This window comes from Diachasma alloeum, unplaced genomic scaffold, assembly GCF_001412515.2.
Source record: "Diachasma alloeum isolate Michigan unplaced genomic scaffold, Dall2.0 Dall_scaffold_01441, whole genome shotgun sequence".
Taxonomy (NCBI): Eukaryota; Metazoa; Arthropoda; class Insecta; order Hymenoptera; family Braconidae; genus Diachasma; species Diachasma alloeum.
The window spans coordinates 87,833-110,808 of record NW_021681539.1 but is presented as its reverse complement, the minus strand read 5'-3'; the positions used below and the strand labels follow the sequence as shown (position 1 = coordinate 110,808).

General features: G+C 41.8%; 1 protein-coding gene across 1 annotated transcript in view; it reads right to left on the bottom strand.

Moving 5' to 3' along the window:
- Window positions 1–12,598: 12,598 nt before the first annotated feature.
- The window catches only part of LOC107046502 (ionotropic receptor 25a), a 64,922-nt gene continuing 54,544 nt past the window's right edge, over window positions 12,599–22,976 (bottom strand). Inside the window, exon 2 of the mRNA XM_029126693.1 lies at window positions 12,599–12,941. Within this exon, the coding sequence (XP_028982526.1) occupies window positions 12,599–12,941 (343 nt within the window). The remainder of the gene's footprint in view (window positions 12,942–22,976) is intronic.

Here is a 22,976-nt window from a genome sequence, read left to right as displayed (position 1 = left end):
AACATAGAAATCCGAAACAAGGGGAATACAATTAATATTTACAAAGACTAAATGGATGACACTTTTGCCTTGATGGTCCACAAATGTGAATTGAGCTGGACAATCCTTTGGAACTCTGCCGTTGAGAAGTACAAGGCCATTGTCTAACATAAAGTTTATCAGTGATACACTTTCCGATTCAGAATGATACAAGTCCAACGAACATCTATCACTGTATAGGACAGACCCAACAATCAACTCTGGGTCACAGTTTCCCAGGTTATTAACACAACAGTTGAAATCACCACCTGTGATGATCAGAGGGTCACTGTAATTGTCTTCAATGTCGATAATCACGGCCTGGAGGCCCTCTAGAGCCAGCGACACTTTCACTTTCGGATTAAAATACACCGAAAACACGAAAATTATAGTTTCATTTATATTAACTTTAATCACACACCATTGGTCCGAGGTGTCCAGCACCTCAAAGTCTAAATCGTTCTTTACCAATGTGAGTAGACCACCACCGCCCCTTCTCCTAGACCCTTCCACCAGTTTTCTAGCTTGGATCCACATTGGCTTGTAGTCTTTCAGGAAAAACGGGAGGTTTGGGCTCTCCTCCAGGCGCCATGTCTCAGAAATACAGATAATATTTGCTTCCGAGCAGAATTCCCGAGTCTCCCACCTAAAGAAACCATTGCAGGTCCAGAAGGAGACCCGGAATACTTCTAGTTTTTTGGTTGAGTTTGTTTACGAATATTTGGTAGACGAGTCTGGCCACCAGCAAGTACCAACGAGGAGTATCTTAGTGACGTTGAGTCGAGAGGAGGGGCCGCAGGGGGGCCTGATTGAGCAGGAGAGTTGCCCGAAGCAACGGCATTTGTACGCTCGTCCCATTTATACCAAATTCCACTTATCATAACCTTTTGATATGCATATTTGACTGTTTTGTTATCGGTTTGGATGCTCCTAGCATACTTTCGAAGCTCGTAGATTGTCTTTCTCTCCTTGTCTGTAAGATCTGCTTGGATGTAGACATTCGCCTGGTTGGTTAGCATTTTTTTGTTACGGAGAATGATCGTTTTTGCCTCCCAGGACTCCAGTGTGACCACCGCTGACTTTATGGACCTGTTAATCTCCTTACCAATGGGATGGGTGTTCATGATGGGGCCAGTGTAATTAAAATTCGTAGATAAAAAGTTTGAGATATCGTTCGTCATGGAATCTCTACTCAAGGTTAGACCACTAATAACATAACGTTCGTCATGGAATCTCTACTCAAGGTTAGACCACTAATAACAATGTTATTCCTTCTGCTGGCTTTATCCAGGGCCTCAACCTTGTCTACCAGGTTTTTCATTACTGCTTGAGATTGATGATCCTCTGGACAGCTGTGAGAAGTTGAAGAGAGCTGGGAAATTTTGGATTCCATGTCTGTTCTGCTCTGAATAATTTCCTTTTCAGCAGCATCAAGTCTCGTATGGATATTCTGGAACGCTTCCAGGTGGCTTTCATTATTACCCTTCACACAATTCTCAAGGCAAGTCAGACGATTTGCAGTCTCCTCCTGTCTTTCAAGGATCTTGTTGGTCGAGGTTCTGTTTTCCTGCAGGATCAATAATAGCAAGGATTTTAGCTGTGGATTGATGCTAAGATCCTCAAGGCCAGCGGGAACGCCAAGCGGAACTGCTTCCGGCTGCTGCATGTCCATCATAACTGGGGATTGCAGGATGGTGTTATTGGATGAGTGGTTTGGACTGGAAGGAGAGCTGGATGATGAACTGGACAGGGAGTCTCCCTCAGAGAGCTGATCTGTATCTGTATCTTCCGGGGGAGTCACGTTCGCAGGTTTTTTGAGAGGGCTTCTTGTATTTTCCAGATTCTTGTCAAAAGAAGCAGATCTCTGTTTTTGTCTTAGCAAAATTCTCAAACGAAAATTTGGCCAGCTTTTCCTTCAGGAAACAAGAATGGGTGGATTGTTCACCTGTCGGTTTTGGAGTTGAAAAATTGAAAAAGGCTGCGATCTATCGATGGAGAGTTCATTAATTTGGTCGATAAGTTAGGTGTCAGTGGATGTGCTGCAGAGTCATCAGAGATGTCGCCAGGCTCCATTCCAAGGTTAAAATATTCTGACTTGGACACAATCCTCCTTCTAACCTCTCCAGACAGAGCATCACAAAAAACACCACCAAAAAGCACACGGTCTACGCGCACCCGCGATTATTATCCCAAAGTTTAAATCAAGACTGACTGCACACAATCTCACTGAAAATGCTAGAGGCCGAAGGGACTACCTCTTGCAAAATTGAAAAAAATTGACACATAAAACTAATACTAAACTAGACTGTACAACGACATCTGTCCGTCCCCCACAATTTTATACTATTCTACAAAAGTTCTAGATAAGGTGTCGATCATCATTGTGATTTCTCACGAGGGAAAACCCTTCACTCTTTATATACCATTGGAGCTGTCCAAGAAAGGCCAACGGACTTCATTGGAGCTATCCAAGAAGGACCAAGGGACTTCGGAGCCAAGAAGGAACTTGCAGAAGGTTCAACGAAATTGCCACGTCAACGCAATAACAATCGGAATGAATTGTAAAATCGAGAAATTCATAGAACTACAGCACGAGATTCGCTATGGCATACTGATCGCTCATGAATACTTGGAAGGGCTCCTGGTCGATAAGGGCGGAGGATTAAGTGCAATAAAATTTCTAAGAGTATCAGGGTAACATGGAAGCGAGTTGGTATTCGATGGAAACAGTACGGGTATAATGAACTCATGCCAAAAGAGTCGGAATCAAGTCATACTACATACTCAGCACAATGTGGAAATCGTCGCAGGTGTGCGGCCGATGACTAAGACTCGGACAGAGTTCACTCCACCGACTGACGTCAGGATCTTGACCGTGCTCAACGTCTTCGCTTACATTGCAGGCGTTAAAACATCCTCACCCGAGTGTAATCGCAGGCCTATCCAAAGCAGTAAATGAGAATATCCACGTGAATAATCCATCCGGATTGGAGGAAGTGATTAGAGTCTCAATGCAAATTACTGCATTCAAGGAGACTCTTGTCCGATCTAATATGGCGGACATTCTCAAGTCATGGGTGACATCAAAGGGTCTGCACAAGAGAGATTGTGTGTTGCAGAATTCGGACCACACGGAAGCTGCGCTTTCGGGGTCTACAGGAGAGAGGAAGGCCTCCCCAGAGCCGGGAAGAGCTGCAACCTCAAGAAAGGCGGCAAAGACTGATTTCTTCAGAGAAATTAAAAGCGAAATAGACTCCGAAATTTCAACGCCGTGTGACAACTTGAAGAATAGAATTGTCTATCAAGAATCTGATGTTGGGCGCAAATCCGCATATCTGATGGATCACCTTCAACCTGAGGGAGAGAAGACCACGATTTCATCTGTTTTGGGCAGCAACGAATGGACAATACATCCACAGTATGCGCTCATCCTATACATAGTAACGGGAAAAGGCACCCTGATTGTATCATCTGTAGATGGAGAACGATGGTCAACATCCAGCAAAGGACAGTTCCTCAGCACCGATACATATGCGCCTATATTAGATTGTCCCAATATACTGATAATGTGGAGGACAACAGAGTGCAGAGCGGAGATTCCTTTGGCAGCTCCCACTACGGCAGTGAAGAGAGATTTGGAGAGGAACGACCCTCGGGAACTCTCAAAAACAGGCAAAACACGGGGTAGAATCGTCAACTGGTTTCAGGAGACGATGAAGTCAAAAAAGGTAGCAGGTGACACCTACGCCATAAACATAATAATTGCAATAAAATCTCAAATGAAAGAATCAGATGATCAGATTATCCAATTACATTGTCAGCCGTGCAGCAAGCAGCGAGTAGACACCGTCGCCGAGTTATTCACCAAGCCAAGGATGCAGACGCGCGCATTCTTCGACAGTCGTGTTAATAGAATGCTTCACCGAATCGAGTATGAGGAAGGTACGGGAAGAAAATCAAGGATCGATATGCTCAACAGGACCAATGCAGCTCAATTTCAAAGACCTACCAATGACCATCGATCACTGATAAATCTACCGTAGTGGAAAAACATAAGGTAGAGGCGTAACATGCCTGATCAGAATTTCGGATCGGACTTGATCAGTTTCTGATCGAGACCTGAAAAGAATTTCTACTCGGGTATGAGTCAATTTGAGAGTGAAATTCGTAAGTGTGCTGGTAGCTCAGATGGTAAGAGCACCCGACGCGACATTGGGAGGTCCCGGGTTCGATTCCCGGCTAGGAAGTTACTAATTTTTTCTGTCAAAAAATTTAATTTAATTAATGCCTAATGATGGAAGGCGGAGAAACCCTAGTGGAAAAACATAAGGCAGAGGCGTAACATGCCTGATCAGAATTTCGGATCGGACTTGATCAGTTTCTGATCGAGACCTGAACAGAATTTCCACTCGGGTATTTCGCTGGTAACGAGGCAGAAAAGGTACTTGTATGTTTGCTTCCTTTAACTTGAGAGGACTCGCTGGGAAAAATCACGGCCATATATATCTGGCAGCGGAAAATTCGGGGGAACTGGATGCTTGTGACCTGACATAGGCATGCACAGGTCAATGTGACACTGGCATACGCAGATCAATACATGTCTACGAGCATCGAGAGAAAGTAAACATATGCCTCCCTACAAGAGGATCAGTATCCAGAACAATGCTGAACGTGGGAAGCGATCTATCGATGGATATCGATAAATCGGGTGAACAACCAATACTGGTGAATGTGGCTACAGTGCAAGATTCGGGGGTGCGAAGCTCTCAAAACGCCTCAAAATTCAATGAAATGTGGGGTCAAACCGCCAGAAAGTACCAGGCGGTAATGAAATCCCAAGAGGTGTCCACTAATGACGTCATAGCGAAGAGAATTTATAAAATAATTCCAATAAAAACTTCAATGAAGGAGATAAACAAAGCAGGCATCAGATTACGGAGTTGAACGTTCGACTGGCGACGCGTAGAGTTACAACTCCTGGACAGCCGAAGCGCCGAGTCAGCAAAACGCACATTCTTCGACGGCCAAGCAGACGAGTCGGATATCCGAACTAACTACGAAAAAGAACAGGGAAAATATACGATTAAGGTAATATCGAATAAAAAACTGAGTTTTGAGCTGAGAATGAAACTCTTCCACTTTTTTAGACTCCTGATCCATTGCCCATTCAACAGGAGCCAAAATTCGTTGAAATAACTTGACAGGAAGGACGGTGACGTACTAGGATCAATAGGGAGTACCCATTTGAATGAATACGACTATTTGTTGCTCAATTTATTTTCACTTTTGAAAATACAATTTGAGGATTGCAACAGGCACATGGTACTTCCAAGAGTGATTGCAGATTTAGCCAATTATGCAATAGTCGGGAATGATCCAAACAAACCGGCTACAGAGGGAACACCTTTGGTCCAAGGACGCCAACGGAACGTGGCAGGGCCGACGAGATGGATTCAAGAACTCAGGAGCAGCTGCAGAAGCTCAGTCGAATATAGCCGAGTGGAACTTTGGAGACCATTTTGGCACTCTTGTCTAACAGGAGGGATCAAAAGATTAGAGGAATGGTAGCCGACAAGCATGAGGAGAACGGAATAAGGAGTTCAATGACCAAAAAACTTACGAGGGAAACACAATCCCTAGAGCGACAATCATCCTTGAAACAGTTAGGAGAGCAATGGATTACTATCATGGACGTTCTCGAACTCAGGAAGTCGGGAGAAGATATTGTCAGTGGCCTCGACACCCTAGACACCGGTTGTCATTTATAGAGAGTACAGCATCTCACATTTACGAAGGGGGACCTTGGTCTGAGCACCCTAGTTATGGCTTGTCCACGAGAGAACCGACCGGAAACTCCACAGGCAGATGTTTTCTTTAGATATGACTTAGACAGCACCATTTACCGTAGACGAGAACACTGGCTCCGATCCTCTCAAAGAGAACACGTTCTGATTACACTGGTCACCAAGTTCACCAAGAATATTTTCTCCACAACCAACGAAGTCAAGAAGTCGACTGAGAAAACTTGGTGGCAGAGAGCATTTTTCGTTACTATTGTACATAATCAGCACCATCAAATTACCTGCGAATAAATAAAAAATTTTGCCCCTGGGATAAATCATCAAACTGATGTTCAAATTGTGCAGAGCGGTACAAGTCTGCTTCAAACGGGGAGGAAGAGCTGGAATTTTGTAAATCTTACTATAATCAACGAGAGTCTTGATCTCACCCGGAGAAGCGGAAGAGTACGCATCAAATAAACCGTGGAAGAGAAATCAACCTGCAGATGCGACAGAACGAGGCAAAACAGAAGAACCAAGAAAAACCAAGCAGACGAACACGTGGACATTCCAGCCATCGAAAAGCGAGCGATTTATGTAATCCAACCAGGTCGTAAGAAAATAATCCCCGAAAAAAAATTAAATTCGATGGAACACAAGTTTTACAAGACAAAAGAGTGCTCTCAAAAGTTTAGTTTTGAAGATTCAATGATGCAAATGATTGAAAATTAAAGCTTCTATTTGAAGTCAAGTTTTTAAATGTATAATTCAGGAATTAGAATCGAGACAGTGTTATTTAGCAACATAAAAGCCACACTAATTGAAGTAAAAAAAAAAGATCAAACGCTCAAACAAAATGTCAACAACAGGAAATTATTTCCTGTTCACCTTAATTCGAGCCAACATCAGAACATGTAATTTCAGCCAGGGAATTATTTTTCTACTACGTAAAAATCATGTAAAAATATTATTAGATAAAAAAAATTCCAATGATAGAAATTTTCTGCCCTAGCGAGAAGGAATGTTATGCCCCAAAATAATGTCATATATTAAGTAATTATTTATTCACTAAAGTGAAGAAGTTGAACAATGAATTGAGTTCAACTTCCTCCACTCATTATTTTACTAATTCAGCGTTCATGTGCAACACTGTTGACCAGTGTCATAACATGACTCGCTTAATTAATATATAAATTGAACTTACGAGGATTCGACAGTTCAGTCGTTACCGTAAATCAAGCATAATACTTATTTTGTATCCTCATTGTAAATTCTTCATATATATCCCTTCAGGATAATTATGAGTTAGTTTGAATAAATAAATACCTCTAATTCTACCGAGTAATATACCGGATTCTAGTATCTACCCACTGTAGGGAGATTTATCTCCAATTAGCAGAACCCAGGGATTCATACCTAATATTTCTCCTCCCGAGTATTTCTACTTGGGAGAGTTTCAGAGTTATTTGCGAATCAGCCGGGACTTCCTAGAGCCTGGGCAGTCGAGAGGCTGATCTAACCAAAGTGGAACTATGTACCCACCTTACGACCATGCACAATCTCGACTACCAGTTACCGCTTTGGTCATCGCACGTCACGGCCTCCGGGTAGTACTAAACCGTCAGTGTATGGTCGGGCCAACAGGAGGATTGCTCTACTCCAGGCCCACGGGCCCATATGCTTCCGAATCGATTACCGGATACTTCTTCCCCGGAAAATCGTTCCCGGAAAATCGTACCCGGAAAATCGTTCCTCGGAAAATCGTACCCCGGAAAATCGTACCCCAGGAAATTTGTTCCCCGGAAAAATGTTCTCCATTTCTTTTTGTTTCTGTCTCAATCCTTGAAAATTTCCTCTTTTTTTCCTGCCTCAATCCTCGTTTTGTTTGCATTCTTATTCCTCTGAATGGCCAGTATTTACTTCTTTGTTCAACCGGTATGTAATATTTCGGTATTATTGTGATTTGTGTTTGAGAGGGGGAGGGGAGCTCATTGAGAGATGTTATTATCGTATATCGAGTAACGTGTTCATCAGGCTTATAGTTGTCAGTATCGTATCGCTATTCGTAGGGACTTGTTGTTGCATATAATCAATTAAAATGGTGGATATTGTTGCTTATTTGCTAAACCACTCTCAGTCACCAACATTTGCCTGCCAGAATAATTGCGATAAAATTTATGAGATGCCATGGACAGCAGCATAAATGCACAGCCGAGCAGCAAATAGGCAACAATATCCACCATTTTAGTGGATTATATGCAACAACAAGTCCCTACGAGTAGCGATATCGCACTGACAACTGTAAGCCTGATGAAGACGTTACTCGATATACGATAATAATATCTCTCAATCAGCCCCCCTCCCCCTCTTAAATCCAAATCACAATAATACCGAAATATTGCATACCGGTTCAATCAAGAAGCAAACACTGGCCATTCAGAGGAATAAGAATACAAACAAAACGAGGATTGAGGCAGGAAAAAAAGAGGATCTTTTCAAGGATTGAGACAGAAAAAAAAAGAAATGGGGAACAGTTTTCCGGGGAACAAATTTCCTGGGGTACGATTTTCCGGAGAACGATTTCCGGGAACGATTTTCCGGGGAACATTTCTCCTAGAACCTTCCAAATCATACCGACGAGACTAGATAACGCATGAAACAATAAAGTCGTCACTTCGAGCACCGAAATGACTCTTTTTTTCCATGCGGGAAATGCAAGTGCATTCCCCGACTCTCGCTACCATCAGTTATGCACCTGGCCGCGCTGGGCTACGCCCTCTTTCCCTGACCATATTTCAAGTCAATACCACAAATTACTGTGGAGAGATCCTTTCGACCTCTCCGCTTGAGCGTCCGCGTTCGACTCGCTCGGAATCTTACTAGGGCCTTCTCCCCCTAGCCTGGATCCGTTACCCTGTCCCCAGCAATCAACCCTACGGGATCACGGGGACACCAGTCCTCTCACCTGGCTGTTGGTCCTTAGTCTACTCCGACTTAGCCTTTAGAATCGCCTAATTGGACAGCCTGTACTTCGGCCCCTTTTCCCCTAGCACAAGCTGAGCGAATTGCAAATTGACAAAACTCTAGTAACGTCCTCCATACTTCCAGGGGTCGTGGTTCCACCAAAAACCGCTGAGCCTTCAGCCTTTCATTGTGCTGTGGCTATTTCCATCTTGTCGTGGTTCTTTCAGCCGCATCTAGATGTCTCTTCCTGTCACGCTTATCATAAATTTAAGAGTGTGACTATTTATTTAAGGGGATTTTAACCCGTAATAAGAAAGTCTCGTTACAATTGATCGCTAACACCTGAAAAGTCTCGGCAAATTAAATTCCAAAATCATGCCATAAAACCAACTCGATTAAATCGCCTTACAAACGAAAAAAAATAATCTCCGGGTAATCGGATTAACTGGACTGCCAACACAATTCAAATCCCAAAATATTAGGTGTCAAAAACTCAAGAAAAAAGGCAAAACCAAATACCAACAGTTGGAAGAAATTAAAAAGTTTCCTCAACTTCGAAAAAATAACAAAACGAAAATACAATTCAAAATTTACCAAATCCGAGATAAAACGACTAGTAAAACGCGTCGACATCGAATCAAAATTCTCGAAAATTAATTCACGTAGCCCCACGTTGAGCGCCAAAGGCGACCACAATTCCGTTAATAACCGTGATTTTCTCGTTTACAGCCTAATATTGGGCGCCAAAAAGCTATGATTTATTTCGCACTTCTGCGGAAAAGGTTGTGACGGAATTTTCGAGAATTCCGCCACCTGTACACACCTTCGTCGTAGAATTAAGTAAATCCTAAGAGTGAGTAGGTAAGTGTGAACTTATTTTGATCTTTTCGGAGAGAGAGTCGCGATTTCCTTAACCCCAAAGTTAGCACCCCTACCGAAGGGCGATGCAACACCCCTTTTAGCTCCAGCTCGTAGAAACCGGTCTCCAAGAACATCAGGAAGAGCCTCGCGGGGAAAACAACGTTCGATTTCTATAAATAATCAAATTCACGTGTCGATACACATTAAAAATGAGTAAAAAGTAAAATCTCCGGTTCAAGTAATATTAAAGTTTTTGTTGTCTTTTAATTTCAGTCATCTTTCTGGTTTATTTCGGATTTTAGGGGATTGATTTTCGGTTTTATGGTTGAGGGAAAATTTACAGTAATTGTTACAGTTATTGTATGTTAATTACAGTTATTGTATTTTCCTAGTTATGTTTTTGTATTTTGAAATCTTGCGGATCCTGAGAGGGACAACGATCCACCGCGGTGCAGAGCCGATACACCGAGCTTCCCGAAATACTCACGCTCCCTGCCTAAGGCACTTCGTGGAGTCGTTGGATTCACCAGTGCAGCTGGAAGGCCATGTGGATGAACATAGCCCACTCGTCTGCATGGATCACCATGGGCTATTTAGATTTGTGTACGGTGACTCCAGGATGACTCCCGGGAGAGTGACAGCAGCGAAAAGTGCACTCACTCAGGGGTGAAGTGCATTCGCGAGGAGAAAAGGCGAACAACTGCCTTAATTCCCCCTTTCCGAACCTCCAGATAACTATCGTTCAGCCATTATGGATAAAAACCCCTTGGGTTAATTCATAAAAGATATAATTAACGGCGGAATGCCTAAAATAAGTCTAAAACCCATTTGAATCAAAATCCCCGCGTGCTCGGTTACATGAGCCCGCCCCAGCGGCAGCTAGACGGCGTGCCAGTCGCGCCACCCAGCTGAGAACCTCCGCCGGTTAGACGCAGTTTACGAGAGAGTTGGACCCGAGCAACCACTGCGATAACATCCCCGAGAATATTGACAGCGATCGAGAGAGTTGGTAGAGACCATCGCCGAGGGCCCACACGAGGAACATGGTAAGTACATTTTCATTCACCATGTGCACTCTCTCCCGAGGAGGGAAGTGCATTTATTCCCAGTGTGCCCAGTGATGACCTCCGGGAAAAGTGCACCGGCGTTCACAAGAGTGACGCCGAGATGCATTCCCAACCTCCAAAACTCCTCTGAGCGGGTGGATAAATGCACCACTGAGTGCATAAAACCCTCGTTCAGCTCTCCAGACCTCTCCCGAGTGATAAAACCCCAGTGAAACCCAAGAGATAGTGAAAATGGATAGTGAGACCCAATAAAAGGCCGCACATGGCCCATGCCCTGCCATGGCGCCATTGTGCCCTCTCCGTTCACCAGGAGGTCTTGTGAACAATTAATGCACCTTCTGAGTGCATAATTAGTTCACTAGGACCCTCGAGAACGCATGGGGAATGTCCAGTGCCAATTCTAGTGGGAAAAAGTGGATAAAACAGGCCTATAAGTATACACATGCTCCTCACGTGCCGTGGGTGACGCTGTCGTGCACATGGCGGTTTTTCCTCTTTCCAGAGCGAATTGAAGCCTCAAATGAGTGCTCTTCTAGCTCAGTAAAGTTCCCCCAAGGTTTCAATTTATTAATTTAAGATTTCTTGGAGGACGAGACCCCGAAAATCACGACATTGAAGCGCGCGAGCCCCAGGAATTTCCCTGTGATGCCACGATGCTCTTGATGCAGGACGGAATCGAATATGGGGCAAAATGGCACTCTTAAGGGACATTTGCACACTCGAGCTCCTCGTCCATTAATTGACATTTATTATTCTGAGGAGATTCGCCGAGATCATCGCATCGGAATTGATATAGCCTTCGGATCCTCCAGCACTCCAGTTTCTGGACGATGCGGAGAGATCGTTGGCCTGGACTCTTCGGACCCCCCATTCCCTTCGCGATAACCTCTCTCTCAAGGTCAATTCACGTACTCTCACTCTCGGGAATTTAATCGAATTTAATTTTGTTGAATTTAATTGAAATTAATTTATTTTATTTATGAAGAATAGAAATTCTATTGGAGTTGAAGTATTATTGAGAAATTGAATAAATCACGGAGTAAATTTAAAGTAATTTTCTCATCCCCTGTTTAATTAATTTTCTGATTCGTCCTTTTGATTTTTCTGTATCTTTTCGTAAATTCGCGACATCCTTCCTAAGACCGAGCGACCGATCCTACCCCGCTCTCCGAATACCTCCGAGCTAGTCGAGCTAATTCCGCAACCTCTCCCTTGATCTCCCCAATTATGGCTAAGTTTTCGTATGGTTCTCTTTAATACGGTTCGTTGACACCGCTGGAACAAAAGTCAGCTGGCGCCCGACAGCATTTTTCTCGTTTTCCCGTTTATTTCGTTTATTCGGTTTTCGAGGATTTTCGTGCGGGACATCGAGGAGCAGAGGCCGAAGGTGACAACACTCCGGGTGTTTTGAGTTTCGCATCGAGTTATGGATAAGTCTACGGTTTATATTTCAAGTTTGGGTTTCACGTTGGTTAGTGCCGTCACACGGTAGCGCAATTAATTTTAATAAAATATCCAAATTTAAAAATAAATAACAAATGAACTGAGTGAAATGAATAAAAGAAAATAAATGAAACCACGTCCTATTCTCGACATGTCAGGCGGTCATCTCTGCTGATAATTCTCTCTATCACTCTATCACTCTGTCAATTTACCCTACAATTGGTCTCGTATTTTTACGATTGCCTAATGTCTACTGCTATCATATCATAAAGCACACAGTTTGCGTAAAAATTCAAGGAGATTTTTTTTTTACAAATTTCTTTACAAACCGAGCTCTCTTGAAAATGTCTCCCAAAATGTATTATTTTCAAGGTCATAGCATAATTTAAGAGAACGGCAATAAATTTAGTTCTAATGCAGTTCTCTATTCGAGTCAATCACTTTATATAAAAAAAAGAGAAATACTCACGCATTATTAAATTGATCCTTCAAAGGTGACCCTTGCTGCACTGCTATAGCATAGGGCTTTCTCGAGAATTCCTCTCCCACCATAACCAAATCACAATTAGTCATCTCCAGATACCTTATATCCGTTGCATCTCCAATAAATGCAAACTCGGTTTGGGAGGAATCGTGCAACTGTCTTCGCACTCTTCGCACCGCCTCTTCTTGATTTGTCGGAAAACCCACTGCCTTCATCACCTGGAACATCTTTGTGTATTTGTCACTCACTGGATAATCCCAAACTGCGAGCTCGGCCCGTTCAGCGTTTGAGAGACTGTCGTTTAGGCTCATGGCTTTCCATATTCTGGTGAGAAAGTTTTTCATGTCATTATAGATATAAGATTATAAGATTGATTGTTGATAGATATAAGATTGATTGTTGTTGATGGGACACGAGATTTACTGAATCGGAATGCTACGTTGTTACTAATCTTTTAGATCTATCTGCACTAGATTCTTTTCAAGGATTAGTCATATCACTTTTTTCAGGTAACAGAAATATCCACTGAAAATTTTTAAATAAATAAATCATTTAATAGTACCAACTATGGGTCAAAAATGCACATCCATATTAATGAATTTTCCTGTTTCAATTTTATATTTTCTAAAAAGTTGTAACCCAGAAACCGAACTATCAAATCCGGATGTGCAGACATTTTCTAAACACATCATTTCTTCAGGTTTCATGACATGCTACGTCATCTCTAGGCAAAATTGGAGAATTTTAAAATCCAACGCATACAATGCTTCCATTCAAAAGCAAAAAACTCCTACATCAATCAAATTAAAAAAAGAACACTTGTGAAAACAAAATTTGTGCTTTGGAGGATACTCATCATCATCACCATCATCGTCATCGAATGATGACGAGTATCCTCCTTGTTAGATACACGATATAAATGGCGCATAAATTTTCCAATAACGTAATTTAGGTCTAACCTCGTTTTGCTCAGATGAATCGCGGTTTTGAGCGTAGAAGATTGGAAGATAGTTCCGATTTATTCATTTACCCTCAATTACTGCTCAGATTTGCGAGGCGTTCATTTCGGTATTCTTTCTATTTTTTTTTCAAACTTGAAGAAGAAATCAGAAACATGTTTACTTCAAATTTTTGTATTGGTACAAAAAAATACGTCCCGAATTTCTCGACAAACTTGAAATATTCTAGAAAATACCGCGAGAAAGTGAAGATTTCTCTTTCTCAGATACAGAGACGTTGGATTTAATCTCCATTTCTCTCCAGGCTTGCGGGGATGTTACAGTCCGGGTATTCTGAAATCCCTTCCAAGCCACAAGATGAATTCGAGGCAAAATTAAGACTCGATAATTAATTCCATTTTTTGCTCCGGAAAGAAACATCGCAGTTAACGCGAGTGCTAGGGGCACCCATGAGACGAAAAGAAATTTTGTATTTGAAAGATCGTCTTGGTCTCGAAATAGTAATTTCGAGACAAAAAAAACTTTTCTGACGAATATGATTGTAGCCCTCGCCTTCGGCTCATGCTGCAAACTTCATATTCGCCAGGAAATTTTTTTCGGCCGTATGACGAACAATATTTTTTGTCATGACGGCCGTAGGCAGAGATAAGCGGAGCGTCTGTGAAACGCTGCCTTACGGCCGGAATGACAAAAAACATTTTATTCACGGAATTCTATCGCATCGTCTTGGTTCCGACAAACATGGTAATATTCCATCTCGTCCTATCTCTAAGAGGATGTTTCTAATTTCGGTCTTAACTTCTTCTTGTTGTTGAGTGAATAAAAATGAAAGCGATACTGATAAATCGGGGCAAAATAAGACCGAGATGGGGAACATCATCTCGGAATTGTGGTGAAATAAGATGATACGTTAGCGCGAAACCGCGACAATGTTGAAAAATTTCTATGATTGATGCGATAGGGACGATCTCTTGAATGCGAAATATCTTTTGGTCTAATCAAATTAAATGCGATATCTTTCGGTGAAACTATGCATCTGAACATTATAGTTAGGCTGTCCATACGTTGTCGCCATGTCTAGAAACTCGCCCAGTTGTGTTTGAGGAAAAGAGGCCAACGTACCGGTGTTCCAACTGGGCGATTCTAGAGCACTATCGACTTAGACTAGGGACCAACGGCTAGGTGAGAGAACTAGCGCCCCCTCGATTACCGTCGAGCTGATTGGTGGTGGTGGGGTAACGGATGACACACGGCCACCGGGATGTTCAGACTAGGGGGAGAAGACTCTAGGAAATTTCGAGAGAGTCAGTGACAGACGCTGGAGTCGAGCGGATGAATTTTCCGGTTACTCGATACAGTCGTGAGTGGCATTAATCTGTAATGGTTTATGGGGAGACGTTGTCTGGTCTAGATGTAACACAGTGAGAGAGAGGGACGCATTAGCATCCCATAAAGAGAATGACTGAATTCCTTTGGGTTACGGGAAATACCCTTATTTCACGTTCCCAGGAAACCATATCCTAGGACGAAAGGAGTGTTGTTGGCGTCGATCCGTGGACCGGGAGTTTGACCAACTCCGGGAGGCCCGATGATAGTACTTTTACCGAGCATTGAGGATGAATTGGGGTGAGCACAGGTGTGTGAGAAAGTCTCCGGATGCCTGTGTCGCACGTGCCTCTCAATGTTCGGTGCCCTGATGGGTCAGAAGGATCCGCTGGTAATCGTCGACTTCTCCAGAGTTGAACCAATCTAGAGAGAGAGAACACGTCAGAGGAGTGGAAGCATCCTTGGTGAAGGAAACATGGAAAAACATCTCCTGAAAGATACGCTTTCTCGTAATCTCTCGGCTGAAAAGACGAAGATCGATTGAGTGAATTACTCCTAGTATGGTGGACCTAGCTCACTCTACCGTTTCACGCTGATGCTGGCTCGGCATTGCTCGCCCCGCCATAAGAAATCCTCGGAGTAGACAAGTTTGCCTCCGAGGCCGGTTTTCCGTTGGACTTTCCGTAAGTCCAGCTGGCGCCCAATATATTTGAGCGATAGAGAAGACTCCAAAGTAGTTTGGGATCTCTCCTGGTGAAGCACCAGGAAATAGTACATTACATGCCCGAGCCTTGGAAAACAGATCACCGTTCCCCACGTGCAAGATTGTCTTCCGAGCTGAATGCGAGGATGGCAAGCACGGGGGGGAGGGTGATATGTTTTCCATGGCGAGGTGTGTATATTAATGTTCGTATCGAGGGACCTGAAAAACGCCAATTTCGTGGCGCGCAGCGCCACGAAAATGGGGCTTGTCAGGTCCCGTGACACGAAAAATTCCTCACAAGTGCGACGTGTTGTGTGTGTTTGAATCTCAGGTGCCTGTGTATCCCGATCTGTGCTGGTCAATGCCTGACCTTACTTTAAGATGTAGCAAGAAGCTACATCGAGACTTCAAAGTGGCTCCGAAATACTGATAGAAAATGGAAATTTTTTTCAACTGTCCGATTGGTTGAAAAAAATCGGGTAATAATTGTAACGGTCCCGAAGATAGAAACTGCAAATTCCATGATATCTCCACATTTGATCACCTATAGAAACTTTTTATGAAGTTTTTAGATGGAAGTTTGTGTGTGAGTGTTTATGTGAATGAAAATTTACCCAACGATTTTTCTGGAACGAAGAATGCATTGCAATTTTTCTCAGAGCTGATTGGATTCTGACCAACTCTATGTGAACGGTTTTTTATATTTTCCACTAAAAATAGCCATAAAAAGTCGAAAAATGACTTATTTCATACATGTTAATGCTAATAATTTTTCTCCGATATTGTGAAGAAGAACAATAATTATCAAAGATAGTTAATGATTTTATCAAACAGCTGAGTTCACAACACTGAGAAACTCCCTGATGAATTAAATTGAATACTTAATAGATATGAGATTTGGTTGGTAATTTGTCACAATAAACTGAAAAATCGCATTCTTCGAAAAAATTCCAACTAAAACTCTAAATACTCCCGGAAAATACCCACAACTCCAACTCAAGAGCCCCTGATGACTCGTATCGCTACAGCGAATAAGTTAGATTGCGTGTTGTGACGTTGCCTGGTATTTCTAAAATATCCGACAACGTGAAGGTTTGCATGTAATTAAAATATAGGTAAGAATATGAGTGACTTATGACGTTAAATTGAAAATATAAATTTAATAGAGTCAGTGGTGCTATGAAATACCAAAAATAATATAATACAATTTCCCAAAAACAATCTAAGCCTATATTCGCGTATACTAGGTCCGGAGGAATCATTCAAAAGAAAGAAAATCATAGGAAATACTTTCCTGAAAACGCTCTGCTTCCTTTCGCACGTGTACAAGGACAAAGTAGCCAAGTCAAATCAAGAACGAATACACGGGCCAACGACCGTGTACTTGTAATTGATTTGACTTGACTACTTCATTTTTTGGACGAGGGTATTGTTCGCTAAAGAGAAAGAGATTATTGAGTAATGGAGATGTGTATACAGGGTGTCCCATAGCATGTGACCAAAGTAAATTGCAAATAACTTGGATACAGTCGCCCGGTGGCTTGGCGCAGTGGGTAAGTTCGTTGCCTCACATACGAAAGGTTCCGAATTCAAATCCCGGCCGGGTAGAATGGTGCGATCTAACCATGTAAAGTCTTGATCATCATCGCAGTATACCCTAACCGGGTCGAAGCGATGTAAAATAACGATAAAAAAAAACTTGGATACAATCAAATGTGAATAATTGTTCTTTTTTTATTGTACAAGGAACATTCGGCAAATTACAATACAATTCGTTCCAATTGTCCGCCATCACTTGTACTACAAAACTCTATCCTGCGTTCGAAACTGATATAGATGCGCTATATTATATTTTTATCAATAGCTCGGATAGCATGCCTAATTGCGTCTTGCAACTCTCCCACTGTCGTCGGATGGTTCTCATAGTACTTGTGCTTGAGAAAACTCCACAGGCAAAAATCACAGGGATTTAAGTCCGGACTGTGAGGCGGCCATTCCATGCTCCCATGGGCATACTTAGGGTAACCTAAGTCTAACACACGACTGCCGTAAACGGAAAAAACTATTTTAAATACTCCAGCAGTCCTGTGTGGGGTGGCATCATCTTGCATGAAGCAGAAATTCTTGACTAACTGATTTTTTCGTGCCCAAGAAAAGAAGTTCTTCTTCAAGAACTCACAGTAAATATCAGCACTGATTGTCGGACTCTCAATAAATTCAAGGAAAATACCTTTTATTGTAATTGCCGCCCATGCAGTGACTTTTTTCGGGGGTGAGGACTTGATTTCAATAACGTGAGGTGACTCAGTCCTCCAAAAGCGAAAATTTTGTTTATTTACTAAGCCGCCTAAATAGAAATGGGCTTCGTCCGAGAAGATGATATTCTGTGCCTTCATTTCCGTGGATTCAAAAAAATTGTGAAGTTCTTAGCAAAATTGCACACGGCGAGCCATCGCCTCCTCACTTAAAAATTGATGTACAGAAATTTTGTAGGGATGAAAGTTTAAAAACACTTTCAAGATGCGGTGAAGTGAAGTTTTTGAGACTTTCAAGGTTTGAGAAGCCTTTCGAAGAGTATCCTTTGGATATTTTTTTTAATGTTCTTCAATTGTGCGGACAACTTCATCCGTGGTTACAGTGCGTGAAGGACCAGGATGCTCCTGCCTTCTATCGTCTAGTGTACCGTGCTGATCAAATTTCTTAATTATCCTGAAAATACACATAATTGGTCGAAAAATGCGTCAATTTTCAACAAAAGAAGAAAACAATTTTTTGGTTAGTGAGTTCATTCATTTTATTTACCGTTTGAGACTCGAATCAGACACTCCAGTGTGTGTGCCATACTTAGAATGAAATGCTCGTATAGCTGCAGTAGCTGAATCTCCTTTTCCGTGAAATGATTTGATGAGGAATGAGTTTTGCTCGATGGTTAAATTTTCCATTTTAGTGCTGCAATTCCCGAGCAACTGAAACATGAATGAAATTTGCGGAGAGTCTCCATTTCAACCATATATTAGACTTTAGACTGCACTTCCACCGTGCGGTATTCTATGCAATTTACTTTGGTCACATGCTATGGGACACTCTGTAAACCTTTTCATTTTGCTCCCCTTCCCCTACGAGGTTCAAGAGAATCTGCCATTAAAACTATTAAAATGTTTCAAAAATATCATCTAATAGAGGTAGAGTGGCACAACTCCTAGATATATTTTCCTGTTCTTAACAGTGACTTCAGATATAATCTTCAAACTTTAACTTCGAATTTTGGTTTTTGGAATAATTGTCCCCCGATAATGTCTGCTAAAATTACTTACTGTCAATATTAAACTAAAACAATGGATCTAAGATATTCAGTTATTCTACTCTTCCCAATCAAACTGAACCCTAGTAGGGTCAACAGGTCAATTCCTGGACAGGAGTTATTTTTTGGACGATTTCACCTTCCATTGAATATTCCTTAAATAATAAAATGAAAATTGTACAGATTATTTCACCTATCAATGATACTCCTGTATAATCATATGTAATCAATTATTTTCTCTACTTATCCACATTTGATCAATAAAAAAAAATATGGCCCAGGCCTCCAGGAATTAGGGGTTTTGGCTGCATTCAATTATTTCTTAATTTCATTATTATTTGTTTTAATATTTTGACTTCAAATAATTTTTTTCTGCCAATTAAAACATCTCTGCAGGTATGGAAGCCATCATATTCCCATTTAGGCGATTCATTTATTTTATATCCGACCACGATACTCGAATTTCCCTTAACCGTCCAGTAATTGGCTTGTTCACCCTATCACAATTCAAATCCGATTTCAAATTGAAATGAATTACATTCCGAGCAAGAGAAATCCATTGAATAAAAATCCTATAATCACAGATGAATATTTTTTACAAACTATGAGCCCCTGAATTACAAAATGAATTATAAATAAAACTGTCATAAAAAATAGTCAATAGATACGGAGACATAACATCACAGATGCGAAGTTTTTGCTGGAACTTCACTTGCTGATACATTTGCACTTTCCACTTTTATTCAACTTATCACTGGAATTCACTATAAAATACAATCTGAATGATCGCATATTTTTTTAAATAACTTATAGTACTGAAAAACAGATAGAAAAACATCTTGTTTGTCCTCTATTCGATGCTGAATCAGACGCGGCCTGCGTCCCACCAAACTGGCCGTTATGACGCGCCTGCACATTGGACTTTCGGGGCCCTCTGTACGTGTGCCCGGTAGGACTTGGCAAATTGTTACATTCATACACATGTTAGTTTTTTAGATGAAATCGAATTGTCTATAAATTTTCTGTGGATTTTTGCAGATAATTAGGTTTTTTAAATTTTCCACTAAGCGGATAATATGTGCAGATATTAACAATTGAATTGACAGTATTATGGTCAGCTCTCTTGACCTTTACCCTTAAGCTGTGCGAATTTGTTGAAATTTTTATATCTTCATGAATGATAGATACAAAAAAAACATAGGATCAAGTATCTTCCATCAATAGGTAAAGAGTACTTTGATTTGAAAATATTCTTCCAAAAACGAAAATGTGTAACTATATATTTCATTTTCCAAGAGCATTGTAAAATTTGTTTATAGTGTATCATCTTTGAGTGAAAATTATCGAATAATAGAACAACAATCCATTGCTTCATACTCTTGTTATAAAATAAAAAATACAACATGGCAAGTTGGACCATTACAAGCGGCTAGCAAAGTGTTAAGAAATGTGTATATCGTATGGTCGTTCTAGCCAATGGAGAGCCGACACTGTCAGATTTGTGCTAGCTATCAGGTGCGCGGTAATAACAAGTCGATGGCAAGTCGACACCGTCAGACTTCTGCACGACTTCTTCCCGTGCACCGTTATAACAAGGTAGTAGTTACCCTGAATCTAGATAGCACGTGCTACCTAACAAAATCTGCCTAGTCGCTGGTTTCAATCTTGCAAACCCAATAGATATTCCTACCTGGGTATGTGGGGGTGTTAATTTTGTCTAGTTTGAAAAGTAGGCCTTTATGCCACACACTATCAAAAGCTTTCTGAACGTCTAAGAAGAGTGCGTTGGTTTTGAGATTGTTGTGTTTGGCTGTCTGGACGTTGAATTTTAAGATTGTGAGGGGGTGGAGAGTGGATTTCTTTTCTCTGAAGCCTAATTAGAAGATTGGAATGCTATCGGTGGTGGCGGCGTTTAATCCTTCTTTCATGATTTTTTCAAACGTCTTTCCCAGTGAGGGAAGGAGAGTGATGGGTCTATAACGGTCGACTTGGTGGATATTTTTGGTTGCTTTTGGGATGACTATTATAGTCCCTTTTTTCCATTCGGTTGGAAAGTATTCGATTCAAAAATTGAATATTTTGCGAATGTGGAGGTGCGTTGGGTTTGAGAGGTTTTTTAGTGTAGCACGTCGGATGTTGTCGTAACCTGGGGCAGTATTTTTACCATTCATCACCATTTGTTCTCTTTTGTATTGGCCAGGGGAGATTCGGGGAATATCCTCAAGAGGCAGTTTTGGGGCAATTAGCAAGTCGTCGTACCAGTTGTTAACAGTGCCGTGCGTAACATCGTCAAATGAATTGGATACTGTAAATTTATATGCGTCATGGAAATGGAAGGGGAATACGTTGATTTTGTCTCCGTCGGTCGTCAGAGTTTGATTGTTGAAGGAAATTTCGGGGATAGTCATTTCTGGTCTGTACATTGTCAATTTTTTAATTGTGGACCAGTATTCTTTACCTTTTTTGTGTTGAATTGATCTGTATACTTTTAACCATTGATGGAATCTATATTTGTGGATAAGTTTTTGAATATTTTTGTTGAGTGAGGTGCTATCGGCTTTAGTTAATTGATTTAATTGGGGGGAATTAATTGATTTGTTGGCCTGGTATGCTCTCTATTTTTTCCTTTTTAATTTCGTATTCGTTTTATTTGCTGATTATGAGGTACAATCTTGTTACAGCTGGGTACATATCGGATGTCAGAGAATTGAAAGTATACATAATGATACAAATAATAAACAGTGTACATTAAGCATTTTTAAATAAAAAGTACAAGAAATGAATCGGGGGGAGGGAAAGGTCTATTATTCGAAGATGAACGCTAAACTAGCGCTGAAATCAAAAGAAAATGGTTGAAACTGAAATTCAAGTTCAAAGTGGAGGTCCAGTGTGGTTGCGGATAGAAAATTGAGGCAGTAACGAGGCCTAGCAGAGCAAAGAACAGGAAAAATAACATTCTTCTGTTCGATGTGGTTATAACCTCTCACTGTAGAAGAGGCAAGCACCATGAAAAATAACATTGTAAGCGCCCTTAAATAATCACCAATAAATAAGATTAGATACTTAGAGCTAGGAGTAAAATCGTAGAGAAATCGAGAAAAAATTAACGGTTCGTTCCTGAGTTAAAGTAATTAGTGATGAGATGACCTTATCAAAGCGGACTAGGGAGGAAGGACCGGCATCGGTCAGGATCAGGACTTTGTCACGCGCCCTGAGGGCACACTTGACATACAAGAAGAGTTTCTTGGTATCCAGCGGGTCATCTGAGTCGAGGAAGTGAATGAGGGACTGGAGATTGTCCTCGGGGTTCCTGTCAGGGTAGAAATTTTTGCTTAGGAGTGACAATCGATAGGAAATATAGGTGGGACAGTCCAATAGGAAGTGGGTCAAGGTCTCGGCAGAACCACTGGAGCACACCTGACAGGGCAGGGATGGGTAGATCTTGGAGAACACCTTGTTGATGCCGAAGGAGATCTCAAGGGAATTAGCAAGCCTTACTTGGGCCTTCACGCTGGTCGGAGATCGGAGTTCGTAGGCAGAGGTAATTGGCTGGGGGACCACATAAAGTCCTTGGGATCGGCAGCAGGCAAAAAGAAGATGCTACCGCTTTAGTCCGGTCAGCCTCAAGGAGATGAGCTTTCAGCTCAGACAGAACTCTAGGCCCTTCCGAAGACCAATCGGATGCCGAGGAGTCAGTGGCATCAAATTGGATGCTGAACCACTCCAAAAGACCCTGGAGCTGGAGGATGCGATTGTATCGGCGTGCTCTGGTGAGTGACGCCCTGAAGGATGGAAGGGAGCAAGCTCGAGCCGTCGCAGCCAAGTCCATGTTCCTGAGAAGACAGGCCTTGGGTAGCCTGTCGTCCTTCTGCTGGAGGACACTGGTGTACCAACCCAGGGTGAGTTTGATGACCCGAAAAATCAGCTTCACTGCGCCCACCTTATGACGGAGGAGATGCCCTGGTGTGCAAGGAGGAAGAAGAAGAAGCACTCTTATAGAAGCTAAGCTGAATGGTCTCCAGGCTGTCGGCATACTGAAGGGCCCAGGTGGGAGCGGCATAGAGCAGAGT